This window comes from Tyto alba, unplaced genomic scaffold (genome assembly GCF_018691265.1).
Source record: "Tyto alba isolate M040663 unplaced genomic scaffold, T.alba_DEE_v4.0 Super-Scaffold_39, whole genome shotgun sequence".
In the NCBI taxonomy this organism is placed as follows: Eukaryota; Metazoa; Chordata; class Aves; order Strigiformes; family Tytonidae; genus Tyto; species Tyto alba.
Window position 1 is genome coordinate 3,855,982 of NW_024881314.1, and position 14,769 is coordinate 3,870,750.

Genomic DNA, 14,769 nt, shown 5'->3' on the forward strand with positions numbered 1-14,769 from the left:
TTGAATGATGATACGGGCAGAGCATGAAGCATCACGGGCTTATTGCTCTGGAAACGTGCAGATTCCGATATGCCGGAGCTCATTCTGAAAAGAAAATTCAGAGTGGTCAAACACACTGCTTTCAGTGCTACTTATAGTAGAGGTATTACATACATAGCAAAAGAATTGCTTAGGGAGCATGATCTCTGCAAAAAAAAACAGCTGAACTTGACAAGTCTGGGAACAAAGCATTAATTAATCAAAGTAGGGAGGAGTCCTCGCCGGGTTTGTAAAGTCAACAGCAGTATTCACATCCTGCTACGGGTCAGTAATGCCAGAGCCCGTGCAATTAAGTAAAACAGAACAAACTACACTAGCTGATGACTTCCAGGAGAAGATACGGATGTAAGGGCTTTGGTTCTAACTAGCCAGCTTTTATGCATAACAGGTATTTATTAGCTGTATTGTGGAAACACGGCTGCCGTTTGAATAGCAGCTAAGCATTATAAAGGGTGAAGATTCACACCAGACACAAAGGCGAGGGGACCCGTCCCTGAGACGCGCTCTTGGTTACCAGGAGCCTGACGCTGCGGGCAGACCCAAAATCACATCCCCGGGTGGATCCACTGCACTTGGGTGTCCTACGGAGCCGGGAGACCGGCACACAGCACAGCAGCCGGCAGCCAACGAGGTGAGACGGGGACGTGCCACGGAAACTCTGCCCGAGAGCTCGGCTGCAGCGGAGCGCTTTTCAGAAACGGGCCGAAAACTGCAGGCACGGGGGGCAGGAGCGCCCCGGGCAAGCTCATTTATATCCCACGCCATAACAAAGTTTACCCAGGACACCAAAGGAAAGTACTCTACTGTCAGACGGTGTAAACGTTATTTCAGAATCCATCTCCAAGTTACCTCTGCGCTCATGGAAGAGAGCAGCATCTCCTCCAGTTTCTTTTTCTGACTTAGGGAGGCCAAGTTTAAAGCCTCCAGTTTCGTAAGAACTCAGTCCTTAAATATACACGGGGAAACCTACCAGCTGCCTTCAGTAAGTATCTTTTAAAAAGGCAGAATTCATTTCAGTTGAAATGAAAAAAAGTTTAATTTTTTAGAGTTCAAGTAATTTTTTTAAAATCTCTCAATTCTTTATTAGTTCTAAACACCACACTGACAACTTCCCATGAGACATCCAGATTTTTCTCATGAAAAACTGGAATTGAAGAGAATAAACCCAGAAATTATTCTTGATATTAAATGCAAGCTTTCTAAAATTCAGACTGGGATTACCTTGTGATTTAAATTTTCCACAGACAACAACGGGGGTTTATTCCTGGACAAGGAGCATGGGATTTAGCACTAACTGCACTTTTCAGTGTGACATTTTAGCTATAAAAAAAAGTCAGGGAGCCAAATAGTCAGTTGGTGTATATGCTCAAGCCTCCATTCATTTCCTCCAAGTTGAAACAATTTACACAAGCCAAGAATCTAAAGTCATCATTTTGAATTTTCACTGTAATTGCAACATCTCGATATTTCCAGTTCAGCCTGAGCCAGTGCCCACTGAAGCCATCTGTAAGGCTTAATGCGATTTTAATAAGAGTTCGATTAAAGCCCTAGAAGGGTTTACAATACAGTTTGGGGGCTTTTTAAACAGCTATGACTTCAATAAACGTTAGATAACTTGCTCTAAAAACAAAAAAATCCTACTCAGGGCTATGTACTTGACATATAATGGCTAGACAAGACATTTCAAAATAAATAATCTTTTGGAAAAAAATTAACTCTAAGAAATGCAACTGATTCATGCTAAACATTTCCAAAGCTGCTGCTCAGAAGTTCTCTACCATACCACCCTCAAACTCCTGGGTGGGAGCATTTACGAGAATTTAGAACCAAAACCAGTCAGGATTTTCATACAGTTATAGAACTGAAGTTGCAAGTCAGAGAGAAAATGCTCCTTCATCCGTAATATTTTCAGTGTAGATAAAATGCCAGTGTAGAACAGAATAAAATGTGGCGAGATGCAACCATCTCCCCCTTAACTAATTGACAAATAGCAGTAAATTAACAAGTGATGTTTATTAGTTTAATATTCAAATATGGTGAACAGAATCAAAAGACTGCTCCATATAAATGAGTGATTTTGAAACCCCTGAAATTACAATGCCAACTCGGCGAAGTGAAGTGCATTTGAACCCTACCTCTCCTCTGTCATAGTCTTGCACATCTCACCAAGAACTCTTCACAGACTACAACGTTCAGGCACACAGATTCTTCTTCCCTCAGAGCCGCACCAGGCGCTCCGTTGAGCAGAACTGGCGCAGCTCTGCTGAGAGAGAAAGACTGAGGCTAACTTACACTGAGCACACGCCCGGCCCTTGCAAATGAATTTCCCACAGACCTATTTCTGCAGCCGTCAGCTCGGCAAAAACCCATTTAGCAGTAGTTCTGCTTGATTCAAGGTTGCAGAATCTGGCCTCTACTCATTTTTGGGTCCTCTTGATTTGATGCCATATGCTGAAGTGCTAAGCATAACTTGGCAGGGGCTCTCCCCTCCCCCAGCATCTTTTGTTTGGTATAGACATTAGGAAATAAATTAACGAGTTATGCGTGCTTTTCTTTACAGCAAAGAAGGAAAAAGTTTTTCAGATAAGTTTCTGAATCATAAACCAGCAAAGATTTATAATAAAAAAAATTCTATGCAAACCTCTGCGGTGTACTGAGTTTAAATCAACCCCATTACATAAAGACCTTTGCCTTAAAACATGAAGTCAAACGCAAAAAAAAACCTGATTGTAACCAGAGCAAAAATCTGATTGAATACAGCAGCAGCCACTGCTCATTAGTAAGGTGTCCCATGGACAGCTGTAAAAATCTGAAATCACCCCCACACAGCTCTAAAATTTTAATTCTTGTATGTAATAAGTGGAGGAATACTGCAATTACACCCAGCTCAGTCCCTGTAAAATATTTCCCAGATTTCAAGTTATTTCAAGTGTAAAAGGAGGACTAGTTATCTGGAGAAACTATACAAACACCCCTCTATATTTCCCCAGATGCAAAAGTATGAACAGTGTGCAAGACCAGAAATCTTTATGGACAAAGTTTATCTTCTGAGTTTTCGTTCACACTCGTTTCTTTAATTTTTAAATATCCCGTGGTTTTTTTTTGTTTTGTTTTTGTTTTTTTTTTGTTTTTTTGTTTTTTTGTTTTTTTTTTTTTCAGTTTGTATTCCTAAAGGGCCAGGTTTCTGGAGAACTCAGCAGAACTCATATAGATAAATAACCTGGCAATCATTCTTATCCCCAAAAGATTTAGATTAATTTGGATACAGCTTTGACAAACATTAAATCTCTTCTTTAATGATGTTCCTCAAACAAAACAGTTAGCAAAATATCTGAATTTCCTTGTATAATGTCACATTTTAATGTAAACATCAAATAATGTACCAAAAATTTTACTGGAAAAAAAAAAATTAAAGCGGCACAATTCTTTATACCACTGGAGAAGGGGGGAGGAAAAAGCCAGATTACAAACATTTACACATGCATAGTGGAAAAAAAATTAAACAAACAAACAAAAAAGTATTTTACTAAATTCACGCATTTTCTTTAAAATAGTTATTAAATCTACTAAGCACCAACATACCTAAAAATTTATTTTCAGCTTCATGATTCATTTAAAAAACCTATCAAATTAACTTTTTCAAACAAGCTTATATTACTAGCTTGTCCAAAAATAAAATGTAGAGTTTTCTTGTTGGTTTTTTTGTTTTTGGTTTTTTTTTGTCTGTTTTTTTTTTTTTTTTTTTTTGTCTGTGTTTTTTTTTTTTTTAATTATTGTTTTTTTTAAAGTATACCAATACTTTTTATCTGAATGTTTCCAAACAATGGCATAGGTGTCTGCAAAGAATGCCTTTACTTTACCCTACAGTGGATGGAAAATACAATACCACATCATACAGAATCTAAAACTATAAAAGTTTGAGAATGCAGCATCCCTTCACAAAAAAGCTGATAAAACTGAAAGTATTTAGAAGATGCTGCACTTTTATTTAAAAAAAAAAAATTAAATGAATTTAAGCAGAAATAACATACATTTTTACATTAACTGGCCATTTCTGGTACAGAAACCCAGCAATAGTATGCTAATGTTATTGAATAAATGTAAATGCTACTTACAATCTCCTTAAATACAATTTAAACAAACTTTTTTTTTTTTCCTTTTTTTCCTTTTTTCCTTTTTTTTTTTTTTTTTTTTTCTTTTTTAAAGTTGTACAGGTAACCTCTCAGCTGCTAGTTTAATGCAACATATTATTAACATTACACAAATTAAAAAATAACATGTGTGTGTTTTCCTACAGAAAAGCTTCCAAAAAAACCGACCCACATCAAAAAATGCAAAATAATGGAATATAATTAAAAAAAAATTAGTTGCAAGTCTAGCAGCAAAGCAATTAAGTGAGGATATATTTACTAATATAAACAAAGGGAATATTTGCAACTACAGGTGAAGCCCCAACTATCTTAGATCTACTGACACAAATAAAAATTAAATTCTCTCTAAAAAAAATAATCTGATTATTTAAAATAGGAGTAAAAGCCATTGCTACCTGATGAACTACCTAGGCTAAGTTCCTGAAATAAAGACAAAGGGTCGCTATTCTTTTTTGTCTGCTCCGGAGGAGGTTTGGGCTTCGGCGGAGCCCGCAGAGCACTTGCGTAGGACATGACGGGCTTGCTCCCGCCAGCGTTCTGCTGGCTGTTGCTGTTCGACTCGACGATCTGCTTGTTGGGCATGAGCGGTGGGAACTGGCCAAGATGCTGTAGCACGCTGTAGTTGAAGGAATTGGATAGCTGTATGTTCTCGGCCTTCAGGTGTTCCTCGGGGGGCTTGACCGTCTTCGGAGGAGCTGCGAAAGGAGTAACCAGAGTTTGTCTAAATGCACAGCTCTGACTTAGGATTTCTATCTACAGGGACCCCAAAGCAGGTGCTGAGGGGCACTGAAAGTACCCCTCCTGGTAACCTTCCCACCCCCCCCCGACCCTCTGTGCTTAGTCACTCAGCCTCCTAGGAAGTTTCTTATTATTAAGCTATCTAGGTTCCTTTGCAACTACTGGATCTTGTATTATCCTTGTCAGCAATGATAAGACGACTGACGTTATTAAACATATTCTCCCTGTGCATGTACCTATGGAGTTCGCAACCCTGAACCTGCAATTCTGCACTGGCGGATTTAGCAGATGCACTGAAGGTAAGCTGCTTCAGAATGGGATATGCTCTAATTTAAACACTTTATCCACTGAGACAGCACAAAGGCTATTTAATTCTTCTTGCTTTAGAGCTTAATAGGCTAAAATTAAAATTTACAGCACCATATATAATTCATTCTCAAACAGCAATTCAGACTCCTGAATGTCAACCAATTAATTATTGATACTTTAGTCTGAATGCATTTCTGCTAATTGATGTGTTCTTGCTCCATATTTAACAACTCTTGTAACTATCAGAAAAAAAGGTGCTCTAAACCATAGGTATAAAACTGTTTTCAAGTGATGTTTCCTGCATCGTAATAAGGTATCTTACTTTTGTTTGGAGAATTCTGCAGTCTTGCATATCTAGAGAAACTCTACACTGAAATGCAGGTGTATGTTCTATCTAAAATAGCCTAGGAGTTGGGCAACAGATACCTTCTGCAATTATTTAAATCTTTAAGTGTATAATGTCACTTTTAAACTGCACATACAAAAAATGTACCATCAAATGAGTACGAAAGTAGAAAACCAAAGTATATAATTAAGTTTCTCACTGGAAAGGTCACAGACAGGCTTTTGTTTTTGATAATGTATTAAAAAAGAAATAATCCAACCTGTAGAAGAATTAATATGAAAAAAACATAAGCAAAACAGTTTTACTAGGGTTGTTACAATTAAAAAAAAAAAAAAAAACAAAACACCAAACCCAGAAAACGAGCGAAAAACCGCCCCAAAATAGTCATAGCACTCAAGAGAAGACAGGCAATGATAAGCAGGGCCAGAGGTGAAAGCTATGTGTGGTAGAGGTGTCTCACAGAAGAAAAAATATGAAACAAACATCTTGAGTAAGAACTGATATAATTTTTTTTCTATCAATAGAAAAACGGAATGCAAATCAAGCTCTCAAATTGCAATTTTGGAAAGTGCCTGCATATAACAACACTGAGCAATTCACAGCAGCTCTCCTTGCACTCAGTAAATCCACACTGATAGAACCGAATACTTTTGCCATAGCCATTTCTGATGTACAGGAAATATAAACCCTTGAACAGGCTGGTGTCATGATCACTCACTCCCAGGCAATGATTACAGGCACAGGACTAGTTCAAAGTGTCTCATTCTCATGGGTTTTTATTTCATGGATAAAAATCAATAGTAACCAGAAACACTGAAGTTACTGGTCATTAACCCTTAGCACTATAAAACACATTTGGCCTTTAAATATGATCATCACGGCCAGTGAGCTGTAAACGCAGAAAAGCACAGCAGCTATAAAAATGGAAATTAGTTTGCATGAATGATTAGATACAGGGCAGTATTGCGTATATATTTATTTACAAAACAGAAACCATGCTTAACTACAATAAAAAATATTTTCATAGTAAATGCAGATACTAGTCAAAACTTGCCCCTTTCATTTAGCATTTATTATTTGACAGCAAATGTATAAATATGGTACTTTCTACATACATATATTTCCTCTGAGGATTTTACTCACAAACATGTTCTCAACCTTTGCATTAAAGCAAGGAAATGTGTTATCAGCAGATCCCAGCATAACCTAGCTAGGGTTCCTGAGCTCCTATTCCATAACCACAGTCTAGAAAGCACCTTCAGAGATGGATGCCACATAATATTATGTATTCGGCTCCTTGATTTTCAGTAAAAATATAAATAGATTGAAGGAGGTGCCCTGAACTTGAAGCTTTGAACTTACTACAAAAGATGCTGCCATAAATATGGTTTTGTAAAATAACATTTACACACTTTGGAAATGAAAATGCACATTAGGAACTTAATTCTTGAGTGCTGTCGCTAGTATAAACAGCTTTTTTTAATTCAGTCTAACATTGCATGTCTCTACTTCACAATTACTCTACTATGAAATACAAGACGGTTTAGGTTTATAAAATTTGATCAAAAGCAATTAAATCTTTTCAGGGCAATAAAACCAGCTTATAAATAATATTTCACATTATTAAGTGGTTTTAATATTCCCACTGGAAGACTGTTTTTTTGTTGTTTGTTTTTTTGGTTTTTTTTTTTTTTTTTTTAATTATCATTGGAGATCCTTAAAGCAAAATCATGGAGAAAAAACTGTACTATCCTGGTAGCTTTATTTTTCACAAACATTAAAAATATTAAGAACAGAAGAATAGCTGCCCTGCTCCAGTGCTCTCCTTGAAGCTTTTTTTAATCACTGAAAAGTTAATTTAGTTTCTCTCTACTAACTCAATCAGCACTGCTACTACCACAAGGGAAGCCAGTTTCCAGTGTGACTCTTCCACGGTGAGAGTTTAAACTTCATCATTACTTTGAGGAAGTACCAGAATTTACTAGGAAATACACTGAGATTACTACTTCAGTTTACATTGTTTCTCCCCCAGACTGTAATATCTGCAAGAAATATCACTGATTCTGGAAACAAATACTCTTATCTTGCAAATAAATCCCACCAGCTACCTTGGCTGCTATTAGCAACAACTCAGTTGCACTTGAAACCACTGTAAGAAAATATGGGGGTTTACTAGAACTTTTGTGAGAAGAATAAGTAGTAGTATTGCCTTTTGCAGATGAATAATACTCAACAGTATTTTTCTTCAGACATCAGCAATGTAATGGAAAGTTAACAAGATAGCAAACGAAAATAGAATTACTCTAATCAAACCCTTAACTACAGAAAAAATGAATAGTTAAAAAAAAAGTCTTTGCTCAAATTAGTTTCAGGATTTGAAGGAGATAGCAGAAAATGTTGCGGGGGGGAAGAAAAACCAACCCCAACTAATCCTTTAATTCAGACTTGCTCACTCCAGCCTAAAACAGTCTACTTAATGGAGCAGAGAGAGAAGCAAAGATCAAGTCTACACCTACCTAACAACTCCCGGGGTGGAACTGCTCTGTTGGCTCCGTTGCATGGAATGTTTGGGTATGGGGCAGATGAGGAGGAGTTTACCCACAACTCAGGTGGTGAGTAGTTGAAAGATGACTGGTTACTGTGGTCCTGAAGCTCTTTACACTGACCAAGACTGTCTTGAGGAGTGCTTAATTCTTCAGAACAAGCCTGGACTGAACTAGAGGAAATTCTTCTTTGGTACAACGGCCTGCCTGGTCCTCTTGGTTCATACTGTGAATGAAAAAATGAAAACAATAAAAGGCCTTTTGCTCCTTTTACTCAACTGCATGTACCAAATACCAATTTTTCCATCCAATTTTTTTCTCTGCAGTGTCTTACGGAGAAAGAAATAAAAAAAGGTCCTTTGCATTTAGAAAAATAATCTAATGTATTTCAAATTATATGTTGTGTATCGCAGTCACTGATAATGTATTTTAATCACACAAAAGAGACACAGAATTTTAAAGGAAGTGCAAAGAGCATCAACTGACATCCCTTAATTCTTATCAACCTTTACATCTCACATTCCTACATGGGAGATGTATCACACAGTGAGGAGGAAGATAGCCAGCGTTTACAAATGAAGCAAAGGAAGCACAGAAACAGACAAGAGCAAGAGAAAATGTTCAACTACAACATAGAGAGGAAAAAAACAGCTTTTAGTTTCCAAAAGACAAATGAGCATTTTGTATACCAGGATTTGGGAAAGCATGATACATCGGTATACTGGATTTTGTGTATGTACACACAAAACAAATACTCTAGAGAAGTGTGTCCCCTCAGAAGAAATAATGCAGAGAATTTTATCTGAAACCACAGAAACTACTTGTTTCCATAAACTCTGTAGATCATGTAACTAAACATGGCAGGAGCTCCATTAATTAACCTGTTGGCTTCAAGAGTTCAGATTTAAGGACTCTCTAAACTTTCTCAAGATTCAAAGCAAGTCTGTTGTTTTAGAGTTTATTTTTAAAAATAAACATAGTACTTGCTCCCTTCTGCACTGTACTAACTAACAAGAGCACAAATAACAGAGAAGTCATAGAAGTAAATCTATACTCAGTAAAAGGAAAAAGTAAACATCTTAATGACATGCCATAGAAAATTAGCTAAATAAACATCAAATAGCTTGCTTGCTATGCCCCAATATTGTTATTATATCATCCACGTAAAATAGAAAAGGAAAAAAGAGTGTATAAAGGAAAACTGTAATATGTCATTATAGCCACCACACTATTATGATATATCAAGGGAACAGCACTTAGACATCCTGTCACTCTACTCTCTTGAAGATATTCTTCAACAACAAAAAACAAAATTCAGAAGTTACTGCCTGAAACACCCAAAATGTACAGTTTTTATTGAGTTTAATGGGCAATTTTGGTAAGCAATCAGGAAGTCATCAAAGTTCTAGACACTTGCAAGTACATGACCAGACAAGTAAACCCTTTGATATGCAGTTCAGATCTGGTTTGACTAAACACATGCAAAATCTTCCAATTATCAAGTCAATGAACAATTTTATAAATAATGATTGAGAAAACAGTTTAGTAAGGATACCAAAAGTCATGACACCTCTCCTGACACCTGCCTTAGATGAGGGATCTCTGTTAAAAATACACCTAGAACTGCATTTTGATTTCTTTGTATATTCAGGCCTACCTACCAGCTGAACTAGCAGTCTTGGAAACTTTACAAGCAAGTCTCTGTCTTGTAACACTTTTACTGCATTTGGCATTTCTGTCACATATTTTGAAAGGAAGAAGAAATAAGAACTAAAATGAATTTGCACTAATTACATAAAGGCTCAGTCTACTTGTCTTCAGATAGAAGGAGCTGTCACAAACTCTATAGGAATATTTACTAGTTTATTACTGCTGAAAAGCCTTTGTTCCTATGTGCCACTGTACTGAAGGCATTAACTGTTATCACAAAGTATTAGATCTTATACAAGGTGGTATGGCTTAATGGACCAAGACATGGAATTTCTAAATGTCTGTAAAATCAAACCTTACTAAAGCTCTACCTGGGCCTGAGGACTCCATTAACCTCTCTGGATCTGTATAAGAAAGAAATTTGTAAAATGCACTTGAATTCAATTTCAGTTATTTTGCTCAGCCACATAAACTAAGTATTTTCTATCTTCAGAAGTCAAAAGACAATTAAATATGTATTATGTGGCACAGTGATGAGCAGGGATATACCAACAGCTTCTGTTCAGCCTTGGCAGAAATGCATCACGGAACAAGCCACTTAACTTTATGTACAAATATCTGATTACATGCAGTCAGTGCATGATTATCTGATAATATTAATTCTGACATTCCTGAAATACAACCTGGCTCCAGCATACTCCATGTCTACATATCATACACTCCTCAGCACTCAGGATTCCAACAGGGATTAAAAACTCCTGTTCAAAATGTGACCTGCCCTAGTTGTATGTGCTTGCATAGTCTGCATCCCTCAACACACACCCTTAGAGTCCAGAACAGAAAAAGATCAAGAGGGATAGAGCCAGCTCTGGTGTAGCAGGGTTTGTGCCGGACACAGATTCATGCAGCACAGCTGGATATCTCTTCACTGATTTCCAACACTCTGAGCCCCCAAAATACACAGGATAGTTTTACACAGAATTAGCTCAGGCCAGGTGGGCTTTGCTAAATCAGGTTTTGTACCATGTTGAAACAACTGTACTGCTACAGTTTCATGTCTGTATGAAAACTCAACCATATTCACAGTTTAATACTGAGCCAACTGGCTGGCTTATTCAAGCTGATGTTCCAGGGAGTTATTTCATGAGTTTTTACCTAGGGTGTGGTTAATCTGCACTCCAGATAAATGACATGCAGATAACAGAGCAACGATTGCAAGAAAACTCTGAGTAACGTTCAAAAAGCCAAGACTTCCCCTTTAGTAGAGAAAATGTTATACCTGCAGTGATGAGAACCACGAATACACACAGGGTGAACAGAAGAGACACAGGAGAAAATTTTTACCTCACAGAAATTCCCACTGGGAGCTTTTAATACATGAGGTATTTTGCATTTATAACCACTTCAAAATATAATTTGATATTAAATAGACAGGACAATTGCATATAGAAACAAAAATTCCTACCTCTTCTAAGCTGTGGAGCGAAGAAGCAGATACTGCTCGAGATGCGAGTGGATGAAATGGCTCCTGACCGACTGCATGCTGATGATTCTGTATTTGTATAAAAGGGTTTTGTTGTGACCTATGGGGCAATGGAGGTATACCATAATGAAAGCCCTGCCCCATAAGGTGATTCTGCTGTAGGTTAGCGTAAGTCCACGATCCATCAGGTTGCAGGTATTTCAAGGGAGATGGGGTTATATGTTCAGATGGCATTGAGAAAGGGGGATTGTATATTTGGGGTAAATGCTGCTGAAATGCTGGGTTACTGGGTATTTCAATGTCTCTGTTGTTTTCAGTGAAGTTAGGAAAGTGACCACTGTGGTTAGAGTTGCAGGAAGGAGAAGGGAGTGCTGGTGGGCTTCTGGGCTGAACTTGTCTGTATTGCAACAGTCTTGACTGAGGGGGTGGCATTTCAGCTAAGTCCCGACTTTCACTTTGATCACGGTGTGACAGTTCTCTGAGCAAATCCTGGAATCTGTATTGACAGAATACATGTATCAAGAAAAGGAAAAAATGTTTTGCTGAAATCCCACTCTTTTTGAGGTGGAGAAAACTCAAAGTACACAAACAACACTGAATTTACATATACTCATCTTTGCACTGACTGACCCTAACTTCAAAGGATATGACTGTGAGCAATCAGAAAATTAGGTACAAGAGGATTAATTGGATGAAATACCTACCTGAATCACCTCAAAGTTTTAATAATTCTTGAGATTTCCTTGTCAGTCAGAAGAATAGAATTTTTGTTGTCTCTTAAGAGACAACTAAGGTAAGGATTTCCTGCTTTATTATACAAAGTAAAGAAGTTCACATAGTTAAAGAAAATTTTTGCCCCTTAAAAGGCAAAAACCAGAACAATCAGGGATTCCCCTCACTTCCAAACTTCTTCAAACAGTTGAGAATATTCACTTCAGCACTTTGGAGTCAGATAAGAGAGCAGTTAGATGCTTTACCATGGCTATAACAAACCAGATGGAAAATAAAGCATAGTGGGAGATGACAGTAAACAGAGGCATTTTTCAAATCTAGCCTTTACGCTATACATGATTAAAGCTGATGACCACTGAACCATTTTTTTGTTTAAGTTCAACAGCTTCCTTTCTTGCCCCCTAATTCTCAGTCTCAAATATAAGCAATTGTTTTTAATGTGCTTTAAAGGCAAAGGCGTTTTGAAAAGGAAGAAAAAATTTGGTCTTATTGGGGAGGGGTTGGTTTGTTTCTTTCCAAGCATATAAATCTGAGACTGCTAATTCAATTTGAAGAATTTACAACTTAAATAGGCCTTAACTACACTCAGACGCCTCTTTTATAAACACAAAGTTGTTACTCTCTATCCATTCCTTATTCCATTAATACAGCACTGAAAAGCTCCATAAAAGTATTTTTTCCACGACAGCTTTACTACTCAGTATACTAACAGAATAAAGCATAACACATAATAAAAGCATAGTTGTAAGTCAGCCTGCCAACTATTTTAACCTTCATAATAACAGCAGCAAAAGCAATACCTTCAAGTGTCTTGCACTTGCTCACAGTGTTACAGATAGGTGCCCACTGCTCAATTTTATACAAGCTCTGATGACTCAGTAAACAAATACCTTGAATATGTTGCCTCTGTTTCATCTTCTGTATTACTGGCAAGTTTCCAGTTTGCCCTAACTTGCTGCTGTTGATGCAATCCAATTGGTTGCTGAGGAAGATGTGGTAGATGAGGATGGTGATGGTGTTGATATGGAATAGTGCCTTGACTGAGATAGGCATTATGTTCATTCCATTGCTGTAACCTGGCTTGTTGTTGCTGCCTTATTGTTTCCAAAGCTACATTTCCATGCATACGATCTATAAAAATAGTTTTAAAAAAAAAATTTATCTAATGCCCCTTTTTAAAGATCTTTATGTCAGAAAAAAAAAAAAAAAAAAAGAATACTTTTTATACAGTATATTCCAGGGCCTATAATATACTAACTGCATTGCAGTGTATAACCTGGTTCTTTAAATCATATGGAAAATCATATAAACATGAAATCTTCTAATAAAGTGCTGAATATTCAAACATGCCTCAAGCAGCAAATTATGCTCAATGACATTACTTATGGAATCTAACCCAACAATGACCCAATTCAGAGCAATATGCCTGAAAAGGTAAATACCTCCTTCATTTTCACTTCAATGTAGTTATAATTGCACACTCTGAATTTAAAGAAAAGTCACCTACCTAAAGTGTCCCCTAAGGGCATTCCTGATGGATTCTCTTCAATGAAGTTGTTCAAGTGGGTTGGCAGAACAGGGTTGTGCTGTGCAATAGGCCTCAAAGGATTATTGACTTCTTGTAACATAGGTGGGGGGTGTTGTTCTGAAATCACAGCATCTACAGCAGGAGAATGTGGTCGGTGGGGAATTGGATTATTAAAAAAAGATTGGCTGGGGCCTGCCTGGTAAGCAGGGGAAAGCTGCGAAGGTTGTGGAGGCTGCTGATTCAAATGATTATGCTGCTGAACTACCTGGCTTTGCTGGGGTGGCATTTGGTTTTGTTGTTCAGGCAAATGATTTTGTTGTTGACTTAAAAGGTTTTGCTGCTGTTGCAGAGGATATGGCTGCCTTGGTATCTGTGACAGGTGCTGGAAGTGGCGATTGGGAACTGCATACTGTGAGTGGGGTGGGGTGAGATGTAGATTCAGCTGCCTGGGGTTAAGATTATCTTTGCGATGAAATTTAGCATTAGGATAACCAACACCGGAACGTGACTCTGGGCTTCTATTCTGAGAATTTGCTTCTAAGTCAACCTAGAAAAAGAGAATGAAAAACTCTGAAAATTCATGTAAAAAACCCAAACAAGAACGTGTCAGTAAAGAAATAATCCATGTAAAGAGAGAATTTTAAAAAAGAAAACAAATCAAAAAAAAAAAAAAAAAAAAACAAAACACAGTCCCAAACAAGACAAACCCACCTGCTTGGATTCTAGAGGTTTCTTCTCAGGTGTTCTTATTTTACTGATTTCAGGTCCAGCAGTGTTTTCACTTTTACCTAAAAACATTTAAGAAATTAATCAGTTTGAATTGAAAAAAAAAAAAAATTTCCCAGACACAGGAAAATTCAGACTTATTAATATAGAATTTTCAGCATATATATATATATAATTTACCCAAATAACACTTTAATGTCTGCACTTTGTTTATTAATATTCACTAAGTAGTTCTTCCAACTTAATTGCAAATAACATTAGCATTAATTACCTCTGGACTGCAGAACAGAGACAGACCAATTATACCTTCAATAGACACAGCCCCCAACTTTGATTACTTCCTCCTCTGAACATCACAGTATCTTAGTTATTCTATTTGTTATGGCAAATCACAGGGTATTTCTCCAAATCTATAGATTTCACAATGTCACTTAAAAGAGAGAAAGAAAGAAAAAAATCCTCCCCACAATACCCTATTTAAAGTACAAAATCCCTTGAAACAAAACTAATTTGCAATGCAATTT

At 37.1% G+C, this 14,769-nt stretch overlaps 1 protein-coding gene across 5 annotated transcripts in view; it reads right to left on the minus strand.

Moving 5' to 3' along the window:
* Positions 1 to 1,255: 1,255 nt before the first annotated feature.
* Positions 1,256 to 14,769, minus strand: part of HELZ (helicase with zinc finger) — a 93,047-nt gene continuing 79,533 nt past the window's right edge. For 2 of the 5 annotated variants that reach the window (XM_042802536.1, XM_042802534.1), the window contains 6 exons: positions 14,231 to 14,307; positions 13,499 to 14,066; positions 12,882 to 13,122; positions 11,242 to 11,755; positions 8,100 to 8,352; positions 1,256 to 4,885 (listed from right to left, as the gene is read on the minus strand). In XM_042802536.1, coding sequence (XP_042658470.1) covers positions 4,554 to 4,885; positions 8,100 to 8,352; positions 11,242 to 11,755; positions 12,882 to 13,122; positions 13,499 to 14,066; positions 14,231 to 14,307 — 1,985 coding nt within the window. In that variant the 3' untranslated portion in view covers positions 1,256 to 4,553. The remainder of the gene's footprint in view (positions 4,886 to 8,099; positions 8,353 to 11,241; positions 11,756 to 12,881; positions 13,123 to 13,498; positions 14,067 to 14,230; positions 14,308 to 14,769) is intronic. The other 3 variants (XM_042802535.1, XM_042802537.1, XM_042802538.1) reach the window with 3 other exon arrangements.